The sequence below is a fragment of the Malus domestica genome, chromosome 02, assembly GCF_042453785.1.
Source record: "Malus domestica chromosome 02, GDT2T_hap1".
NCBI classification, from domain to species: Eukaryota; Viridiplantae; Streptophyta; class Magnoliopsida; order Rosales; family Rosaceae; genus Malus; species Malus domestica.
In genome coordinates this window covers 13,356,152-13,379,407 of record NC_091662.1, presented here as the reverse complement: position 1 = coordinate 13,379,407, position 23,256 = coordinate 13,356,152, and the positions used below count along the sequence as shown (strand labels likewise).

Genomic DNA, 23,256 nt, shown 5'->3' with positions numbered 1-23,256 from the left:
AGAAAAAAAAAAAGATAGTGACAAATACATGTGTCACGCACATAATTTTAATAAACGGAAATGGTAAAACATATTGGGTCTACGAAAAGCACTTTAGGTCTATTAATGGATCCAACAATTGTCACATGTATAAAAAGCAATTGTCACATATATAAGCATGTGACTTAGAGTGTTTATTATTCCAATTTAAAGTTGAGAATATTATTCTACGTCAAAAAATAAAGTATTATTTTAATCGTTGTTAATTGATTGGAGTTAAATGCTCACATTTTAATATTAGCGTTCCAAGTCAAATAATGTTTTAAACTTTTTAGTGAAGGATTGTGAAAGTGGGAAGAAAATTAAAACGTGTAGTTTTATTCGGAAGTGCGTCTCTTCTTTGCGATCGTTGATGGGTTGAAGAAGTCACTACGTGGTGTCCAGTAACAACATGACGTAGGAACCATTATTTAGCTGCCAGCACAATGGACAAAGATAATGTGATGGAAAATCTTATCGTCAAAAGAATTGTGAGTTGGAAATTTTTCGTTTGGGTTTGGGACACCGGCCTCATCTTATCAAAAGAAAATTTCAAAGAAAATCAGATGATGCTTGGGTATTTATTGACTACGTAATTTGAAGATGATGTGAGGTTGGGGTTTTCGAAAGGAGCTTAGTTTAAATTGGGCTTTCGAAAAGAGACGTTAATTTCGAGAATTATGATTTGTTAGTCAGGCTTTGGAAAAGAGGGTTTGTCTAGTTGGTCTTTCAAAAAGATTATCGCTAGTTCTAGTTGGGCTCGAAAAGAGGCATTATTACCGACATATTATGATTTGTTAAGCATTCGAAAAGATTAGCGTTAGCATATCAGTGAAGATTTCATGCACATGTGACTCACTAAATGCATGGTACCGGGTGAGGGGGATTTTGAATTTATTGAGTTCGAAATTAGGTTTTATTTCCTTCTTGATAAACTCATGATTCCACATCATGAGTTTGAGGGTGTTGGAAAATATTAAAGGAAAATAGGCTAAATTTTTTTCATGGTCCTTATGGTGAGACCTTAGTTTTAATATGGCCCCAGCTAAGGTGAAAAAACTATTAATCATGACCCAATGGTCAAGTCTTTTAGAAATCGTAGGCCGAATTATAATTTCTTTCAAAACTCTATCCCCATTAAATGGGTTAAAAGGTCAATTCTGTTCATTGTTATAGAAAACTAAAAAGAAAATGCACCCAACCATCTCAGCAACGAAACTGTTGGAGTATGCCCAAAAAGCAATTGACGCTACAACACATAATTGGTTATTTGTGATAACCTAATGTTGAGTCGTCAATGATAAAGGAAAGTGAGAGCATATGTCGGTCAAACACATGACCTTACTGCGGATTAAGAAGGTTCATTAGTGATTGGGGCAAGTCTAAGGAATACCTTAAGTTATAGGGACAAGATTGCAAAGAGGATTCGCACATTGCAGATCTTAAGTCCTAATGACGTTCCCAACCATAACATGGAGATACATGAATGCACGACAAGGAACCTATCACCTTCTAGGTGATAAAGGTAGATATTCCTGGAGCCCATAGAAAATCTACCTCCAGAAGTCTTTGACCAAAGCAATATACTTGAGATAAATCGGAGTGATCATGTCTATATATGTAGAGTTTGACAATTAGTTCCATGCTCTAAATTACACGATCTGAATATAGCAGACAAAAGAATAGAATTGCATTGTAACCATAAGAACCATAACTAAGGTTCAAAATATATGTTGTATGAATTCAAACATATTTTGATTAATCTAGCTACCTCGAAAACCATTACTAGATGTTACTATTTAGTTTGTACATAAAGGTAAATTAGAATGGTTTCTAATTATGTAAAATCTATGAAGAACTTATGAGAAAGATGGTTTTGGAGATGTGTATATATATACATGTTGTGATTATACGCCAAAAGTGAAGAACATTGCGCTTTTTCATGGTCGAAGATTTTTGAAAAATTATGGGACTGGCACTGTAGTAATTCGCGCGGAGCATCTACAACTTTGCATGGGGAAAAGCATGACTGATAATAACAAGTTTATTCAAATATGAATTAGAGAAGCACTTTTGTGCTTTATCTATCAAATTGTCTATGATCCTTGCTTCGAAAAGTCGCAATGTTTAACTTTATAAGGTATGGAAACATCGAAATCCACAGAATTGATGTTGGGATTCTAGTAGGGCTGGTTTCGGTTCAGCAACCGAACCTAAAAGTGGTTATCAAAAATTGAACAAAAATGTCGGAATAAGAGGAACCAAAAAAGATCCCAAATCGAAAATCGGTAATCCTGAATTTTTTTTCTAGGTTTTTTTTGGGTTTGTAAACCAAGATCTCTTAGGCCAAATTCGAAAATCATTCCCCAATTCTGTAATTCATCCCCAAAATCGAAAATTAAAAACCCTGAATCTTAAAATAGAGGGGGAGTGAGTTGCAGAGAGATATAGAGAAGATAGAGAGAGAGACGGACATTGACGATCGAATCGTGAGAATTGACGGAGCTCTACGTTGACGACTGAAATGAAAGGGGTTTTCATTGAGCTGTTGGCGGACGAGAGAGAGGTGGCCGACGATAAATTGATAGAGGAATGGATGGTGGAAGGTCGACAAGGAAAGAGAGTGTGTGCAAGCCGGAGGTGGAAGATGATTTGGTGGGACTGAACAATGAATTTGACGATGCGGTGTCGCTGGAGAAGATGAATTTGGAGGTGTGGCGTAGTGTGGTGTGGATTCGCCGGAGAATAAACAAAGAGAGGGTCAGGACTCAGGGTCGTCGAGGAGTGGGATGGGCAGTGTTATCCATTGATTCATTTTTACTTTTTACATATTTTTCTTAATTTTTTATTGTCAAATTTAAATAATTGAAAAAAAAATCAATAAAAAAATTAAAATGTATACAACAACAACAACAACAACAAAGCCTTTTCCCACTAAGTGGGGTCGGCTATATGAATCCTAGAACGTCATTGCGCTTGGTTTTGTGTCATGTCCTCCGTTAGATCCAAGTACTCAAGTCTTTTCTTAGGGTCTCTTCCAAAGTTTTCCTAGGTCTTCCTCTACCCCTTCGGCCCTGAACCTCTGTCCCGTAGTCACATTTTCGAACCGGAGGGTCAGTAGGCCTTCTTTGCACATGTCCAAACCACCGGAACCGATTTTCTCTCATATTTCCTTCAATTTTGGCTACTCCTACTTTACCTCGGATATCCTCATTCCCAATCTTATCCTTTCTCGTGTGCCCATACATCCCACGAAGCATCCTCATCTCCGCTACACCCATTTTGTGTATGTATTGATGCTTCACCGCCCAACATTCTGTGCCATACAACATCGCTGGCCTTATTGCCGTCCTATAAAATTTTCCCTTGAGCTTCAGTGGCCTACGACGATCACACAACACGCCGGATGCACTCTTACACTTCATCGATCCAGCTTGTATTCTATGGTTGAGATCTCCATCTAATTCTCCGTTCTCTTGCAAGATAGATCCTAGGTAGCGAAAACAGTCACTTTTTGTGATCTTCGCTAGATTGCTCCGGTCATTAGTGTTGATAAGTATATAAATGGATAGAGATAGGAAAGCAAACACAAGATGTACGTGGTTCACCCAGATTGGCTACGTCCACAGAATAGAGGAGTTCTCATTAATTGTGAAGGGTTTACACAAGTACATAGGTTCAAGCTCTTGTTTAGTGAGTACAAGTGAATGATTTAGTACAAATGATGTTTGTGATTAGAATTTTTCTATAAGAATTTGAGTATAGATCCTGAACTCGTGGAAAACAAAAATGACTGGGCTGGGCCAACCTATCCAGTCTCCCACGTAGATCCGTGCTTGGTTGATGTTTGGGTTGTAAAACTTGGGAAGACATGGCCGTGTGGTGGAAAATTATTAGTTTGTAATTAGAGAGGGGCATTTTCGTATAGACATGCATTTAGGATTAGGGCAGCCTAACTTTCTCATCTTTCGTAGGAATTATTTTGCCCTTTGCTTTGATATATCAATTCCCAATTATATGCTATGGTATTCCTTTGTTCTATGACAACGTTTTAGATGCACTGCTTTCTTTTCTTGTCATGCAATATGCAAGGATCATGTTTTATTAAATATGATATTATTCGCATGCTAAACTGAAACCTTAAGTATTATTTTTCCCCCTTTCATAAAAGTATTTTTAAATAGATTGGCGGTGTCTCAATTCGGTGATAGGGGATGGAAAAATATTATGTGAGCTAGCTCACTCGTTTCCTATCAAGGTCTGGATAAATTAGAACTTGTTGATGCACAAAATCAGTGAGGACTTTGGTACAATAGAAAATGTTAAGTTTGTGACCTTCGCTAGATTGCTTCGGTCAGTAGTCTGGATAAGTGTAAATGGATAGGGACAGGGAAGCAAACATAAGATGTATATGGTTCACCCAGATTGGCTACGTCCACGGAATAAAGAAGTTATTATTAATTGTGAAGGGTTTACACAAGTACATAGGTTCAAGCTTTTCTTTAGTGAATACTAGTGAATGATTTAGTACAAATGAAATTAGGAAATATTGTGAGAGAATGATCTCTATTTATAGAAGAGAGTTTCTAGTTTCATTATGACATTGACACGTGTCGTGTTGTGATTGACTTCTGATGTTGACACGTGTCGTGTTGTGATTGGCTTCTGATGTTGACATGTGTCACTGTGTGATTGGCCTCCTGGTTTAAGGGAAACTCTTCTGGGTCCTTGACGGTATAACGTTGATCGGTGCTCAGTAGTTTCGGGATTGGTCAAGTATGGTACAAACAGTGCTCCCCTAAGTTCCCGAGTAAGGGAAGCTCCTAGGTTGAGGACTTGCAAGATCCAAGCCATTGAGTAATCACGAAACTTCTAAGTACCGAAGTGTGGTATCATTTTCACTTGCCTTATCTGTCTCATATGTAGATGTGGCATCTTCTCTAGAAGTACTTTTCCTCCATCCAGGGGTGGTATCTTTAATCGATGAAGATGCACAAGGTAATGTATCAATTTCACTTGAAGCTTACTTGTAGTTTCAGGCTTGGTCAAGTGCAATACAAACCCTATAGTAAGAGTCCTCCAAGTCGTCGAGCTAGGAGATTTGCCGAAGGAGGTAACAGACAAGGTAAGCAATCAGACTTCCAAGCAAGCAATCTGGATCAGAGGTTCAACTTCGGCTTCCGGTTGATTGTTCTTCTTCTCCTTGTGTCGTAAACAGCAACAAGGATAAGGAGAAGCAAATGGAGAAGAGATGATATAAGATACTTTTGATTTTGAAGAAGTAACTTTCCACAGGCTTATTCTTGAACTCGGCTGGAGGGTTTTCTGGTTTCCTCCAGAGTATAAGGCCGACTCAAGAATTTGAGGGTTAAAACAAGTCCATCAAATCTAGAGTACGTTCGACCTTGATGATATGAGATACTTTTTCTGTTGACAAAGTAGTGGATGTATTGGCACGTGTTCTGTTACGCTTGTCTCAACATGCTTTTTTGTATCCTTCTCACTTGCCCTATCTGTTCCTCAGGCAGATGTGGTATCTTCTCTGGAAGCATAAGATGTTTAATATGAGTACCCGAGAGCAATGCCAGGTAAGTAATCAGACAAGGGGTTCTAGGCAATCAATTTCTGACTGGAAGCTTGATTCCAAATGCTAACTGATTACTTTCTTTCTCCTTGTCTTGCAGGTAAGAACAAGGCCAAAGGAAAAGACAAGGAAAAAGCATGATATGGAATACTCTTACTTTTAACTCTGATGATATGAGATATTCTTGCTCTGGTGTGGCTTGTTTGCATAGGTATTATCGGGGGAAAAAAGAAGCTGAGTATTTCGAGAAACTCTGCTGAAAGTGCCCTTTCAGATGTGAAGAAAAGTTGAGCATTTTTTTATTTGCAGGTATGCCTGGCTATGGAGGATGCAGGTCGACATATATAGGAGTCTCCCTAACAACAAGTAGTAGTGTTATTCATTTACCCTTCTTGGTCATAGCAAGATAGTGGGAGTTACAAGCTTCACGTGTTTTAACTTTGTCAGAGCATTGTGAAAACGTGGTCTGTGGTATCTAGAAAGCTGATGTTGCGTGTGAAGATTGCAGACAAGCTTTATCTAAGGAAATCTGGCTCTTGAAGTTCGGAGAGTGGTGCCTCTTTGGTTTTCGAACAAGCAATCTTGTAGGGGATCTGACTCTCGAGATTCAGAGAACGATACCTATTCAATTTTTGAGAAAGCAATCCTGTTAGGAGTCTAACTCTTGAGATTCGGAGAGTAGCGTCTCTTCGATTTTTGAGAAAGTGGTCGGTGGTATCTGGAAAGCTGATGTTGTGTGTGAAGATTGCATACAAGCTTTATCCAAGGAAATCTGGCTTCGAAGTTTGGAGAGCGGTGCCTCTTCGGTTTTTGATCAAGCAATCCTGTCAGGGATCTGGCTCTCAAGATTCAGAGAACGGTGCCTCTTCGATTTTTGAGAAAGCAATCATGTTGGGAGTCTGACTTTTGAGATTCGGAGAGCAGTGTCTCTTCGATTTTTGAGAAAGTAATCCTGTTGTGAGTCTGGCTCTCGAGATTCGAAGGGCGATGCCTCTTCGATTTTTGAGCACGTAACGAGTCTGGCTCTCAAGATTCGAAGAGCAGTGCCTCTTCGATTTTTGAGCAAGCAATCTTGTTGGGAGTGTTTTCTCGAATGTGAGTAAAGGTTGGGCCTTTTTGCCAGTCTACCTTGCCACGGAGCACGGAGGTTGACACACATTGGGACTTTCTAGTTATCAAGCAGTGGTGCTGTTCTTTTGGTGCTATTCTTTTACCCTTGTGGGTAATAGTAGGGTAGCTGAACCTTCAAAATTTATGTGTCTAAACTTTGTCAGAGATCTTTGGCAAAGTTATATATGGTACCCGATGAGCTGATGTTGCATGTGGAGAGTGGTGCTTCTTCAAAATCCGAAGAGTGGTGCATCTTCGATTTTTGAACCAACGGCCCTGTTACCCTTTCTTTTATAAGGGCACCAATTGTGTGCAAGAAGTACATTAAGAGAGTTATTGCTTGTAGGAATTTTCCCCTTATTTTTGTCCTTAAGAGATTTATTGCACCTCATTTCTCCTTCATCATTTCTGAGAATGTCTGGCCCATCCAATCGTCATTTTGACCTAAACTTTGGTGAAGAGGTAGCCATGCTTTCTCAAGACAACATATGGCGCCCATCCTTCTTATCCCCTATTGGTTCTCGTACCGTTGGGGACTCTATGATGAAGAATGATATGACCACTGGGGTGGTGGCCATGAACCTTCTCACTTCTAAAGATAAGAAACTATTTTCCAAACGGTCTGATGAGTTGGCTGTTAAGGATTCTCTGGCTCTTAGTGTTCAATATGCAGGTTTTGTGTCTAATATGACCCAACTCCTATTTGCTCAAACCTGCCAAGTTGAATCATTGGCGGCTGAAGTGATAAGTCTCAAACAGGATATCAGAGGGCTCAAGCATGAGAATAAACAGTTGCACAGGCTTGCACATGACTATGCTACAAACAAGAAGAGGAAGCTTGACCAGCCGCAGGAATCTGATGGTCAGATTTTACATAATCATCAGAGGTTTGTGGGTTTGTTCCAAAGGCATTTATTGCCTTTGTCATCTGAGGCAGTACCGCGTAATGAAGCTCCAAATGATCAACCTTCGGTGCCTCATCCTTCTGGGGTTCTGCCTAGTACTGAGGCTCCGAATGATCACCCTCTGGTGCCTACTCTTTCTGGGGCTCTGCCGACTGTTGAAACTTCTCATGAGCAACCTTTGTGAAGGCTCCCTCTTGTTTGTTTATTTTGATTCATGTATATGTACATATTTGTAACTTATCGAAGATATCAATAAACAAGTTTTGCTTCATTTCAACATATTGTGTTTAATACACCAAGGCCTTCTTCACTAAGTTCTTTGAATGTTTCCTTTGGTTGAAGCTTTGTGAGTGAAGCATGTAAGTTGAGGTAGTGCTCCCTTAATTTCCCGAGTGAGGAAAACTTCTCGGTTGGAGAGTTGAAAAAATCCAAGTTACTAAGTAGTCGTGAGACTTCCGAGTATCAAGGTGCAGTAGCATATGATAGGAGTCCCTCAAGTCTCCAGTCGAGAGAGTTGACGAAAGAGGTGTCTTGCTAGTAGCCAAGTTTCTAAAGTAACAAAACTTCATCATTTTTCTTTCTAAGTGGTAGCTCAAAACTCTTCCTTCATATATATTTGTTATGAAAGTTGTTAAGCCCAAAGAAGATGAGGCCTAGGCATTTTTTTTTAATTTTCGATTTTTTTTTTATTTTTGAATTTTTGAATTTTCAAATTTCTGAATATATATATATATATATATATTTTAAGCTTTATAGGTGAAGTTTTGTAGGTGAAGCTTTGAGGTTGAGGCTTTGTTGGGTACCATGAATTGATTTTGCTTCACACTATCTTGATCAAGATAGTGTGAAACTTTTATAGGTGGAGTTTTTGTGTTGAAGTTTTGTAAGTGAAGCTTTTGTATGGTGGGTGAAGCTTTTGTGGTGGGGGAAGCTTTTTTGGGTGAAACTTTTATGGTGGGGGAAGCTTTTGTGGGTGAATCTTTTGTGGTGAGTGAAGCTTTTGTTGGTGAAGCTTTTATGGGTGAAGCTTTTGTGGGTGAAGCTATTGTGGGTGAAGCTATTGTGGGTGAAGCTTTTGTTGGTGAAGCTTTTATAGGTGAAGCTTTTGTAGGTGAAGCTTTTATAAGCGAAGCTTTTGTAGGTGAAGCTATTGTGGGTGAAGCTTTTGTGGTGGGTGAAGTTTTTGTGGGTGAAGCTTTTGTTGTGGGTGAAGCTTTTATGGGTCAAGCTTTTGTGGGTCAAGCTTTTATGGGTGAAGCTTTTGTGGGTGAACCTTTTATGGGTGAAGCTTTTGTGGGTGAAGCTTTTGTGGGTGAAGCTATTGTGGGTGAAGCTTTTGTAGATAAAGTTTTGGAGTTGAAGCTTTGTAGGTGAAGCTTTGGAGTTGAAGATTTTGTTGGGTACTATGAATTGATTTTGCTTCACACTATCTTGATCAAAATAGTGTGAAGCTTTTGAGAATTTGTAGTTGTCCTCCATTGATGAAGCTTTTGTTGGTGAAGCTTTGTTAGGTACCATGCATTGATTTTGCTTCACACTATCTTGATCAAGATAGTAAGAAGCTTTTGAGAATTTGTAGTTGTCCTCCATTGATGAAGCTTTTGTGGTAAAGCTTCGTAGAATTTCCCAATTTCCTTTTTCTTTTTTTTGGGAAAAGTAGAAATTTGAAAATGTGGGAGCGACAACATATACAAATTTTGCTTCCACACTGTTGAGCAAGAGATTGTGATGCAAGCCACACCTTGTAGTAGTTGAAGGTTTGGATGAACCATATAAATTGAATTTGCTTCGAACGGTCATGATTAAGAGTGTGTGAAGCTTTCTACAAGTTGTAATTGCCCTTCATTGATGAAGCTTTTGTTGGCACCATAAATTGGTTTTGCTTCACACTGTCTTGATCAAAAGTGTGTGAAGCTTTTAAGAATTGTGGTTGAACTCATTTGATGAGGCTTTTGTTGGCACCATAAATTGGTTTTGCTTTACACTATCTTGATCAAGAGTGTGTGAAGCTTTTGAGAATTATGGTTGCCCTTTATTGATGAAGCTCTTGTTGGCACCATACATTGGTTTTGCTTAACACTGTCTTGATCAAGAGTGTGTGAAGCTTTTGAGAATTGTGGTTGCCCTCCTTTGATGAATCTCTTGTTGGCACCTAGTTTTGCTTCACACTGTCTTGATCAAGAGTGTGTGAAGCTTTTGAGAATTGTGGTTACCCTCCATTGATGAAGTTCTTGTTGGCACCATAAATTGGTTTTGCTTCACATTGTCTTGATCAAGAGTGCGTGAAGCTTTTGAGAATTATGGTTGAACTTCTTTAATGAAGCTCTTGTTAGCACCATAAATTGGTTTTGCTTCACACTGTCTTGATCAAAAGTGTGTGAAGCTTTCTACGAGCTGTAGTGTTTGTATTGTTACAGAGGGGAAATGTCTGAAGCAGATGCAAAAGGGCTGAATAGCTTGATCTTCATATGCCATGCATTGAAGTTGTTGTTGGCTTGCAATAAGACTTTGTTGGTGACTATAACTCTTGTTGGGCATAAGTGCTCCCCTAGTTAAGTTGTCAAGCTTGAAGGTTTTTTATTATTTGTGAATGCTAGGAGTTCACATGTACAAGTTGTATCACTCGTCTTCTGGTAGGTGGAATGAATGCTGAGTTGCTTTCATCACTTAGTTGGTGGTACGAAGGTGAGTTCCTTCATCACCTTTCATCACATTTCATCACCTGGTTGGTTGCACGAGGATGAGTTTCTTCTTCACCTGGTTAGTGGCATGAATGTCAAATTGCTAAATGATATTAAAGTACGGGTTGTACATTTCATCACCTAGTTGGTGGCATGAAAAAGATTACAGGTTGTACATTTCATCACCTGGTTGGTAGCATGAAGATGAGTTCCTTCTTCACCTGGTTGGTGGCATGAGTGGCAAGTTGCCAAATGATATTAGAGTACGGGTTGTACATTTCATCACCTGGTTGGTGGCATGAATGAGAGTACGGGTTGCACATTTCATCACCTGGTTGGTGGCATGAATGGCAAGTTGCCAAATGATATTAGAGTACGGGTTGTACATTTCATCACCTGGTTGGTAGCATAAAGGAGAGTACGGGTTGTACATTTCATCACCTGGTTGGTGGCATGAAGATGAGTTCCTTCTTCACCTGGTTGGTGGCATGAAGGAGAGTACGGGTTGTACATTTCATCACCTGGTTGGTGGCATGAAAATGAGTTCCTTCTTTACATTTCATCACCTGGTTGGTGAGAATAAGGGCAATGTGTCTAGGCACATTGTAGTAAGTGTGGAATGACACAAAGTATATTGAACCCTTTCAAAGCATGGTTGGCTTATGTATGAATGTGTTGGAATGTATGATTGAACGAATATACTGTGAAGCTGTTCGTTTATTTGTATAATCTTGTTGACATATACTTAGACTTTGTTTCATGTTAGAAGCATTCATGTTGAAGCTTTGAACCCGAGTGTTTCATTGCTAGGAATGTAAGAGGATTAAGACCGAGTTGTCTAAATCACCTCTTTATTGAATTCATGCCAAATAGTCTTCGTTACATAGGATGCCGAACGGCTGAAGCTTAACATTTGTACAATGTGAGTTTACTTGTAATAGTACTTCAAGTGATCAGCGTTCTATGGATGGCCAAGGGTCTTGCCATCGAAGCTTCTAAGCTTGTAGGAGCCAGGGCGACTGATGCCAACAACTTCAAACGGTCCATCCCAGTTTAGACTAAGTGTTCCTTCACTAGGGACTCTGTCGCAGAGTAATATTTTCTTCAATACCCAGTCCCCCACTTTGAAAGAATTTGGTTTGACTGTTGAGTCATAGTAGTTGGAGATGCGCTGCTTGTAGGCGACATTCCTCAAGTAAGCCTGGTTTTTGTGTTCCTTGACTAGATCTAAGTTGAGGGTAAGTTGTTTGTCATTTTCGCTTTGCACGTAATTCTGAACTCGGAACATTACTTGTTCAAGCTTAACTGGGACAACTGTCTCTGTACCAAAGGCAAGTGAGAATGGGGTTTCTCCTCTTGATGTCCGATACGAGTGCGGTATGACCAAAGAACTTGGGGTACAAATTCTGGCCAACAACCTTTAGCCTTGTCCAAGCTGGTTTTCAAAGTTAACTTGATTATTTTGTTGATGTCTTCAACTTGTCCATTAGACTGAGGATGAGCTGGGGAGGCAAAACATAAATTGATGTTAAACTTAGAGCATAACATCTTGAACTTATTGTTGTCGAATTGTCGCTCGTTGTCAGTGACTATCGCATTGGGAATGACGAATCTGCAAAGGATGTTCTTCCATACGAAGTCTTCTATTTTTGCCTCAGTAATGGTTGCCAAGGGTTCTACTTCGGCCCATTTTGTGAAGTAATCAACTGCAACGATTGCATAGCAAACCTTGCCCTTCCCTGCAGGCATTTGGCCGATCAAATCAAGTCCCTATTGGGCGAAGGGCCAAGGACTGATCATAGAAGTGAGCGGCTCGGGAGGGTAGTGAGGAATAATTGCGTAACGTTGACACTTATCACAAGAGCGGGATATTCTAATGGCATCTTGGTGGGGTGTTGGCCAGTAATATCCTTGGCGAAAAGCCTTGTGTGCTAGGGATCGAGATCCAACATGATCTTCGCAGACTCCTTCATGTATTTCCCAAATGACAGTTTCCGCTCACCGGGTGTAAGGCATCTTAGGTATGGTAGGTTAAAACCCCGCTTGTAGAGTTGGTTATTAACGATCAAGTGACGGGTAACCTTGTATCGAATTTGCTTAGCTTGGACTTTGTCATTTGGAAGGGTGCCATGAGCAAGGAATCTATAAATCGGGGTAATCCAACTATCCCCCTGTTGTAAGTTGCACACTTCCGCAGCCATGGTACTTGGTGCTGCTAACATTTCGACTTGAATTTTTCTCCCAATCTTGTCTTCCACCACTGAGGCGAGGTGAGCCAAAGCATCTACATGACTGTTTGCCGCTCGAGGAATTTGGGTGATCTGGTAGTGGAAGTGCTTGAGCAACAATTGTGTTTGTGCCAGATATGTTGCCATGGAGTTATCATTAGCGTCAAAGTTGTTCGTGACCTGGTTAACCACCAATTGGGAGTCACTGAAGATATCAGTTCGTTTAACCCCAAGGTGTTTGGCCAAACGTAAGCCTGCTAAGAGAGCTTCATATTCGGCCTTATTGTTCGACGCCTTGAATTTGAAACGAAGAGCATACTCCATCACCACTTTGTCAGGTGTCGTAAGGACTAGTCCTGCTCCACAACCCTGTTGGTTGGACGAGCCATCAACATATAGACTCCATGCTAGGGCTGTTGGTTCTATTTTCTGAGATTCCGAGGGTAATGAAACCACTTCTTTAAGCGTAGAAACAATGTCAACAGGATATGTGAAGTCGACGATGAAGTCTGCCACTGCTTGGCCCTTCTCAGCTGGCTTTGGTTGGTAGGAGATGTCAAACTCACCCAATGTTATCGCCAATTTGATCATTCACCCGGAAATGTCAGGACTATGGAGTATCTGTCGAGGAGGATGATTGGTAAGCACGATGGTGGAGTGTGTTTGGAAGTAAGGGCGAAGTTTTCGAGCAGACATGACCAATGCTAAAGCCAATTTCTCAATGTTGGAGTATCGTGTATTTGCATCTTGTAAGGCCTTGCTAGCGTAGTAGACAGGCCGTTCGACATTACCATCATTTCGAATGAGAACGGAACTTACTGCTAAAGCCGATATCGACAGATAAATAATGAGAGTGTCACCAACCTCAAGTTTGGAGAGCAGAGGGGCTTCACTCATGTAGTCTTTGAGGTTCTTGAATGCCTCAGCACATTCATCAGTCCATGTAATGTACTTCTTACTTCCCTTAAGTGCTTTGAAGAAATGAGCACATCTGTCTGTGGCCTTAGAGATGGCTGCTACCTTGCCAGTAAGGCTGTGGATGTCTTTTGAAGTTACCAGTTCCTTCATGTCGAGGATTTCTTTGATCTTCTTGGGATTAGCCTCAATGCCTCGTTGGCTTATCATGAAGCCTAAGAATTTTTCAGAGCCTACGCCGAAGGCACATTTGTTGGGGTTTAACCTCATTCGATACCTCTTCAGAATGGTGAAAGTTTTAGATAGGTTGGTGATGTGTTGGTCAGCATGTTTGCTCTTGACTAGCATATCATCAACGTAAACTTCCATGCTCTTCCCAATCTGTTCGACAAACATTGAATTGACCAATCTCTGATAAGTTGCTCCTGCATTCTTTAGGCCAAAGGGCATGACTTTATAGCAATATAGTCCCCTATTAGTAATGAAGGTTGTATGTTCTTGGTCCGGAGGGTTCATGAGGATTTGGTTGTATCTTGAGTAAGCATCCATGAAGCTAAGAAGTTCACACCCTGCCGTAGAGTCTATAAGTTTGTCTATGAGAGGAAGAGGAAAGCTATCCTTCGGGCATCCTTTGTTTAGGTCGGTGTAATCGACACACATTCTCCACAAGACCTTTTGGAGCAGGAAACTTTCCTTGGTCGGATTCTTCTTAACGAGGACAACATTTGCTACCTACGTTGGATAATTGACTTCACGAACGAAGCCTATGCCTTTGAGTTTTTCAACTTCTGCCTTCATTGCCTCGTACCGTTTAGCGTCATAAGATCTTCGCTTCTGTCTCATTGGCTTGGTCTTGGGGTCAATACTTAAGCAATGACAGATGATATTGGGAGAGATGCCTGGCATGTCCTCGTATGACCAGGCAAAGACCTCAGTGTTCTCTTGCAAAAAAGAGATCAATGCCAACCGAATAGATGGTGACAAGGTGGTGCCAATCTTCATCATGCTATCCGAATAATCTTTTGAGACAAAGACTTTATCCAACTCTTCAGCGAGTTGTGCTTGCTGGGTGAAAGAGTCATCTCGAGGATCGTTGGGTTAACTGTTGCCACCGTGAAGATCCAAGTTGGCTTTGTCTGGACTGGTCTTTATGACTTGGTCATGTATAGAAAGGGTTTCCTTAGGCACATGCAAACTGTTGCTTGACCGAATTGTTGTAACATGATCATGCACTAAGTTGATCTTCTATGATGTAACCATTGCCACAGAGGGTTGGAAATTTCATCAACAACATATACGTGGATACCATGGCCTTGAGATCATTGATGCATGTGCGTCCAAAGATAACATTGTATGTCGTTGGGCAATCAACCACCAGGAAGTTAGTGGTAATGGTAGCTGTGTAAGGGCCTGTACCAATGGTAAAAGGTAAGTGTATGCTTCCTAAAGGTTGCACGATATCACCGGAGAAGCTTATCAGATGAGAAATCGAGCAATCGAGCAAGTGTTCAGCTACATTAAATGCCTTAAAAGCTTCAGCAAACATGATATTGATCGAAGCCCCGTGTCTACCAGGATTCGTTGTACCTCAAAGTTGGCTATGTGAGCTTTCACGATTAATGGGTCATTATGAGGGTAGATGATACCTTTTTCTTCCTTAGGGTAGAAACATATTGGATCCCAGTTAGGCTTTTGACACTTGCCTCCCCTGATGTTTTCCACGTGAAACACTTGGTGACCAGGCCTTAAAGCTCGTTCGCTATTTTTCATGGCTCTGTTGGAAGATTCAGATATAAGTGTGCCGCCGCTTATGGAATATATCACATTCACTTGGCGTTGGTTACGGTTATCCCTTGAAAGGTGAAGGAGGAATCGATCAATTTTTCCTTCACACGCTAAAGCTTCAATACGATTACGAAGGGTGATACACTTCTCGCTATCATGGCCGTTATGCTCGTGGTAATAGCAAAACGTGCTCGTGTTCTTGGTGGGCTTGTAACCTGACTGCCTCGGCATTGGCTTCGGTATCAGGTGTGCTATGCTGGGGTAAATGGATAAACATGTGGCCTGGGCCATGGTATGTCATTGCCTCGGCATAGGCATGGTTATAAGCCTGGGCCATCACCTCAGAGTAAGTCTTCCAAGTGTTGGCATTGATCATATACTTAAAGAAACAGTCACATAGGCCTACCATGAAGGCTTTGAAGGTAATCTTGTCGTCTGCCTCAGCACAACGAGAATACTCATGGCTGAAGCGACCAGCATACATACGTAATGACTCGTCTGGCTTCGGGCGAATATTGTATAAGGCATCCGCAAAGTGAAAGCGATCGGTCTGGAAAATATGTTGAGAAACAAACAGTTTCCTTAATTCCTCAAATGAGTCTAATGTCTTAGGTGGAAGACGACAATACCAGTTTAGAGCTCCGCCAGAGAGGGTGGAGGGAAAGAGAAGATATCGTTCATCATCGGTGTGCATCCGATATGCCATGGTGGACTCAAATAGGTTAAGGTGTTCAATTGGGTCCTCCCTTCCAGTATAGAGTTGTAAACCAAGCTTTTGTTTTGTCTTCACTTGAAAGGGGTGTCGAGAATCCTCTTTGGGAGAGAGCTAGGCCTGGGTTGGTTCCAGTCAGGTATCTCGGCCTAACGTTCGGCCTTCAACTTGTTTACTTCCTCAATGAGCTGTAAGACAAGGGGGTCCTGAGTGGAGTCATGTACCACTGGGATTTTCTTTCGTAAGTCTCCATCGCCTCTTGGAAGTAGGAAAGTTTGAGCAAAGGCGTGTGATTTTTCCTTGGACTCACTGTACTGACTTCTAGGGCAAATCTGTTGGAATATCTCAGAGTCTCTTGTACCTTTATGTTCCTATAGGACCTGTCATTCATTCCCTAGATTGGCAGCTGGCCTGGGTCGTGGAAAGGGACCGAGTCTTCCAGAAACCCTTGAGTCATTGATCTTCGAGCATATGTGAAGAGGATTTTCTCGACGTTGCTTTAGGAAGTCTTAGCAGTCACGATAAACGACTTTCGATCCTTCCAACCCTTCTGCAATGAGGTGTCTTCTTCCACTTCTCCTGCTTCGGGTCGAAGCAGCTCGGTTGGGAGAAGTCTCATGTTGATCAATATTTTGATGATTAGCTCGCTCTTCATCAGGGATACCCAAGTCAAATTAAGGTGACCCTTCGTGTTGTGGGGCACCCAGATGATGGTTGATGTCCACAGGGGCAACGAGCTCGCGTGTTTGAGTACGCCTAGTTTCGTGAAGCGTTTCAAAAAGCTTCTCATACTGCTCTTGGAAGACCTCATTCTTCATTGCTATCTTGTTGTTATGAGCTTCTAGCTCATCGACTTTAGCTCGAAGAGCAACCCTCTTTCCTTCTTTCTTTCGTTGCTTCGCACTAGGTGTAAGAGGGGTGTCATTTTGTGTGTTGTGGCTTCCTTCGCTCCCCATGTTGGAAAGAGATGCCTGGTCAAAAGAGAGTGTACGAATGGTGGAAACCAGCTTGACAAAGCTGAAAAGAGTGGGAATAAGTGTCGTTCCCACAGACGGCGCCAAATGTTGATGCACAAAATCATTAAGGACTTTAGTACAACAGAAAATGTTAAGTTTGTGACCTTCGCTAGATTGCTTCGGTCAGTAGTGTGGATAAGTATGTAAATGGATAGGGACAGGAAAGCAAACATAAGATGTACGTGGTTCACCCAGATTGGCTACATCCACGGAGTAGAGGAGTTCTCATTAATTGTGAAAGGTTTACACAAGTACATAGGTTCAAGTTTTCCTTTAGTGAGTACTAGTGAATGATTTAGTACAAATGACATTAGGAAATATTGTGAGAGAATGATCTCTATTTATAGAAGAGAATTTCTAGTTTCATTCTGACATTGACACGTGTCGTGTTGTGATTGGCTTCTGATGTTGACATGTGTCGCACTATGATTGGCTTTTAATGTTAACACGTGTCGCTCTGTAATCGGCCTCCTGGTTAGAGGGAAACTCTTCTGGATCCTTGACGGTATAACGTTGACTGGTGCTCAGTAGTTTTGGGATTGATCAAGTATGGTACAAACAGAACTGAAGGGTAAGATGCTGGGGGTTGATGCACACTACGGCTGTCTACCTTCAATGCAATTTGTCGAGAAGGAATAAAAGCAAATTGACACATTAATCCATATCCTCAACACCTATGTTATTTCTAGCCTAACTAGGGATTTCAACTAATAAACACACAGTTAATGTCACTTAGAGTTCAGCCGAGAAAGAAGCTATATCACACTTTAATTTACAAACAAATAGCTCAACATGTGAAATTTCCTCCTTTATAAGGAAGAAACCCTAATTCAGGAGACCCAATACTTAAATACCATTATAATTGTCGTTCATAATTAACAATCATGCGACTGTATGAAATAAACTGAAGAGCCAAATCAAGTCGGAGATCAGGTGATAAATCTATAGAAAAAGATGACATCGAGGACCAAGTTGGGAGGTGTTACGATCCGTCCCTGATTTTACACTATTTTAATCTTGAAGATGTAAAATTACCAAAATGCCCCTAGAACGGTACGTGTTGACTTTCGTTGACTGGTATTTGTGACACATATAAACTATTGTTTTAGTGTATTTTCATAGTAATCATTGTTACGAACGTGTAGGTACAAGCGGAATGAGAATCAAAGAATCAGACTTTAAACAGTTTTTACAGGACAATGAATGAAAGGGCATTTTCGTAAATTCACCCCATTTATGGAGAATCCTTTTGGTTTGTTTGGGTTCCAATGGGACTCACATCCCTCTCCCATTTTCCAAAACTCTCTCTCCCTTTCTTCTTTCCTTCACATGTTTTTTTCCTCCCCAGAGCCACACATAACCATCACAGTCCAACGAGTTTTAACCCTTTAAAAACTACCATCTTCATCTCCAGCTCACCACAAGTTCAAAGACCTCATTCTTGCCTGAAAACATGAAGTCGAGCCTCAGACCCTCGACTTCAACAATGCTCGCAAAATTTCGAAGAGGTTTTCTCATTCGAGGTAGATGTGAGTAGTTCCAGAGGCTCTAGAGAACATGCCCAGCTAGAGGAAGACTTCACTGAGTACCAGATTTAGCAGTCGTAACAGTGATCACATCAGACGTTGAGGTACATTCCAGCAGCTCTGACATATTCCTACGAAGTATGGTATTTACTCAACTTATTCATAAGACTTGTATTTAGGTAATTATGCTCTGAACCCATTGTCTTGCATGTAATAAAGGGTCTAAGACCCATTAGGTGTGGCCCTTCGAGGATTTGTTGGAATAAAGGTGGTTGTTTGCAGGTATTTTAATTGGGCTCATCCCTATTTTAAGGGAAGCTCTACCAAAATTTTGATAGATTTTAATAGTTGAAAACTTTAGTTATGACTTCATCACCTATCCAGGTGATGGCCAACACGCCTCAATTTTGGTTTTCACTAGACATGAGGGTTAGGGTGTGTTAGAAGCGCTTACCTTGATGGTGAGGTCAAGATGGTGAGCCTAGTCAAGTTAGAGACAAAGTTTGGCAGGTTAGAGAGGTCACAGTGAAGGAGGTGCTCGTGGACCACGTGAGAGGATGGAGGTGTATCAAGGCCAATCAAGCCAGGGGGTGAGCGCGACGACGAGCAAGGTGAGCGAGGTGTCGGATGTTCGACGTCGAGAGGAGAAGATTCTTGTTTGGAGGGTGATCGATAAGGTTGAGGTATCAAGTTTGAACTTTGGAGTCTAAGGACTGGAGGTAGGGTATGAGTTTGGACTCTGGAGGCAAGATGGGACGAGGGTTGTATTAGTTTGGGTTAGTGTAAAATATAAAACGATGTTGTTTTAAGATTTAGATATTCAGTTCGGTTCGTTGTCCTAAGCTTTGAACACGGAACCAAATTAATAGAGTTCGGTTCAATCTGATTTCTCTAATTTTGTTTGATTTTTCTCGGTTCAGTTTTTTCTACTTTGGTTCGGTTCGATTTATTTTTTATTTTTCGAATCTACCCTACATCTCATGGTATACTCCTTATAAATCGATTTGTAAACGGTATATGCCATGAGATAATACCTTATCATTTCATACCATTGGAATATTTAACATTTATTTTTAGAGTAAATTGTACAAATGGTCCCTCAACTTTAATCAAATTGGAGCAATGGTCCCTCAACTAAAAATCCATTACCATTGGTCCCTCAACTTATCAAAATGTGTAGCTATAGTCCTTTTTATCAATTCTGTCAAAATTTTGTCAAAATAAGCTATGTTGGAATGACCATTTATATAATTAGGGTCCCTCAACTCATCAAAGTGTATAATTATGGTTCTTTTCGTCAACTATGTCAAAAAATTTGTCAAAACGAGTTATATTGTAAGGACCATTGCTACAATTGGATTAAAGTTAAAGGACCATTTCTCCACTTGAATTAAAGTTCAGGGACCAATGGTAATGAATTTTTAGTTGAGGGACCATAGCTACACGTTTTGATAAGTTGAGGGACCAAAGGTAATGGATTTTTAGTTGAGGGACCATTGCTCCAATTGAGTTAAAGTTAAGAGACCATAGCTACAATTTACTCTTATTTTTATTCACACTGAAGTTATCCAAACTCATTCCGGTTTTGAATTTCCTTGCAAGGCAATTTGTTGGTTTATAAGTGATTTCCAATTATATTTAATATTGACTCGACTTTTCAGAAGTTGGAAACTTGTCCTTACGCCAACTTGACCCACCAACCAAATCGATTTCCTTCTTGAAACGGTGCTACCAACTTGACTTGGTGACATTGTTAGGATGAGGAGTCAACTGAATGTTCTTTCCAACAGACTTCTTTGTTTGGCCTCTGTTGGACTATTAGTTCTGGTGTAGCTTGTACGTAGACGCTTCTAGAAAAATTGTTAAATCTCGCCGACATAAAACCTAACCCTTACTAATAAAGGAAGTATCATCGCCAGTGATGGATGTTGTTAGACTGGGCATCACACAAGAGGATTTATATTTTGACTCTCTCTTAGGCAAGTGAATTGGAAATAGAATGAAATGGTTTGATTGCAATCTTATTTATAGACAACCGAAGGGAATCACTCAAGTCAATAGGTATAAGTCTTGTTAAATTGTTGTAACCCTTGTCAAAGGTGTAATCCTTTATTTTAGAGTTATATTTCTTGGTACATTTGTTGTATTCGGTTCACATATTAAAAAGATGCATCTCTTTATTGTGAACCAATACCTTTTTTTCTTGAGTTACACATCTTGACCAATAGGCATATCACATAAAATTACCATATCACCACACTGACCACAAAAAATTTCGACCAAATTTTTTTTGGGGGTACAATAAATAGAGATTTTATGTTATTACTTTAAATTTAGGTTTCCTTGTCCTTGTGAGCTAATGATTATTTTGATTTATTTTCTAATACTCCTTAATTGTATTATATAAATACCTCCTTACGGTGAACAAAAAAATATATTAAAATTGTATTTGAGAATTCTGAGATTGTTGAGTACTTTATACCTCTTTAGCTAAAGTTCATGGACACATATAATTCTTAGTACTTATCCCTTATAAAACAATCTCACTTATTTGGATAATAGTATAATACTTGTTTGCCTAATCTAAACATGTCTGTGTAACTGTGTTTATGAATATTTCTCAGCAGTGTTTTGGAGATGGAAGAACAACTCTACGGGTTTAGAGACCATGACCATGTGATCAGAACCGTTTATCACTTTCACTTCATTTGGCGGATTGCTTTTTATCATGTAATTTTGCACATCCATTACTATAGCATGGTCTTCGCCGGACACGATGAATACTCTAGGAACTGATCCATATTTCTCTTTTGTGAGCTTTATAACATCATAATTGTAGCGAGGAAAAAATCTCACCAACGATAACGCTAGGGTTAAATCCTGCACATTATATAAATCACCAACCAAAAAGAAGAAAAAAAAGCATATTTAGCTAAGTAATTATTATCTTTCCAGTGCGTGTTAAGAGAGCACGAATAGGGTTCCTATCTATTGCAATAGACACACTTTAAGTTTAAGACTTACCTGTGGTGGTGAGAGCTGGTACAAGCTTGTTGCCAAGTCCTTGGGCCCAAAGAGAAAAGATGTTGCTGGGTTATTGGTTCCGTTATCATATCTGAATTGAGAATCCATATAATGGAATCTTTTCTTAATCTATGCATTATTCAGAAAATTATTTGTTAGTTACCCCTTGTATATCTCATTCAGTAGGATTCACACAACAATGAACAAGAGATCAGACATGTGCACACATACATAGTCCCATTTAATTTAGAGATCTCTCAAACAAGTTTATTGAAGGGATCTCTTGTAGGCCTAATTCTCGATATATATAAATGTAGAATTAAATAGTAGTCATTTTATTGTTTTTTTGAAGAATCGTATTTGTCTATTTTTTTCACTCTAATTTGATTTATACTTAATAGTTTTGGAGTGAATTTTTTTTATAAAGATGATTTATGAATGAATTAAAATAAGACGATTCGGATCATTGTAAAAGTTATAAAATTGGCAATACAAAGTGTCTCAAATAAGTTTATTTGAGGGAACCCTCAACGGAGAGATATAGTTATGCCATACTTATTTTTTTGATTCACAAGATACGATGAACAAGGTACAACATATGATCAATTTCAAATGACAGTAGAGCACTATAAAGAAGACATATAGTGCAACTCAATCTTTGTGTATGAAATTCATTACCTCTGATTGTATAGTTGAGAAATTGAGAGTAGGACCAGACATGACAGCCGTAACATATACCGCAGCAGCAATTTTATGCGGAAACCTCTCCATGAAAATAGATATGACGGCTCCACCAAAGCTGTGAGCCACAAGGATAACCTTTTCATTTGGTGGTAGAGACACCATGAGCTTTGTCAAAGGCTCGACGTATTCCGATAACGAAGGCAGTTGCTGTACCTGAATCGGGTTGATCCCGGATGCTCCCAAGTCTAGAGCTGTGACATGATGACCTGAGTCCTTGAGGAGAGTTGCCACCTTATACCAGCTCCATGCTCCATGACAAGCTCCATGTATCAACACAAAACGTTTTGGACTTTGAGTTTGGTTGTGAATGGGGGGCGAGGATGGGGTTGAGGTACTAGCTTTTGCTAAGCAAAGCTTCTCTGTTATGTTCTCCATCTTCTCTATCATTAACGCTCAATTTCCTTGATGGTTTGCATCTCTCGTCTTACTTTCATATGTACACACGATCGGAGAACTAATAATTGATTCAGAAGTCAAAAGTCTCGATCAGAGAATTAATAATTTGCTCAAAAGTCAAAAGTCATTGTATTAAAGTTGAAAAGTATTCCCAACTCAAATTTTTTTTTTTTTTTTTTTTTTTTTGGAATTCCCAACTCAAATTTGCTGGAGAAGTAGTTTCCTATGTAGAGCCACATATTTGGTGCCAACGGGATCCTCTCTGGATTCTTTTGGTGAGGATCATGGAGATCTGTGAATCGTGTCTGTTTATCGTACATTGTGCGGTCAGTTTTGTTAGGTACTGTTTGTGTTTAATTTTAAATAAAAATATTTAAAATGATTTATGACCGCATAATGTATGATGAATAGACACGATTTATGGATCCCTAGAATCCTCACAAAGAGAATCCGAATTCTATTTGGTAAAGAACCAAATGACGACATACGTGAAACGATTCGTACGGTTTGTTTGAGTTTCAGAGGGAAGGATTGCTGTTTATCATTACATTAATATTGTCTTCAATTAAATACTCGTGTAATTAGTAAGTGTGAACGTTTTATATAAAAAAA

General features: G+C 39.9%; 1 protein-coding gene across 2 annotated transcripts; it reads right to left on the bottom strand.

Moving 5' to 3' along the window:
* Nucleotides 1-20,895: 20,895 nt before the first annotated feature.
* Nucleotides 20,896-22,744, bottom strand: LOC103407110 (methyl jasmonate esterase 1-like). 2 transcript variants are annotated; one of them, XM_029091643.2, is made up of 4 exons: nt 22,402-22,694; nt 22,183-22,323; nt 21,505-21,633; nt 20,896-21,360 (listed from the first exon to the last, which is right to left on the bottom strand). In XM_029091643.2, the coding sequence occupies exons 1-4, from the start codon at nt 22,633-22,635 to the stop codon at nt 21,088-21,090; spliced, it is 777 nt and encodes a 258-aa protein (XP_028947476.1). In that variant the 5' UTR covers nt 22,636-22,694; the 3' UTR covers nt 20,896-21,087. The 2 variants fall into 2 exon arrangements, with proteins under 2 accessions (XP_028947476.1, XP_028947474.2); XM_029091641.2 differs by having other exon boundaries at nt 22,183-22,744.
* Nucleotides 22,745-23,256: the final 512 nt, after the last annotated feature.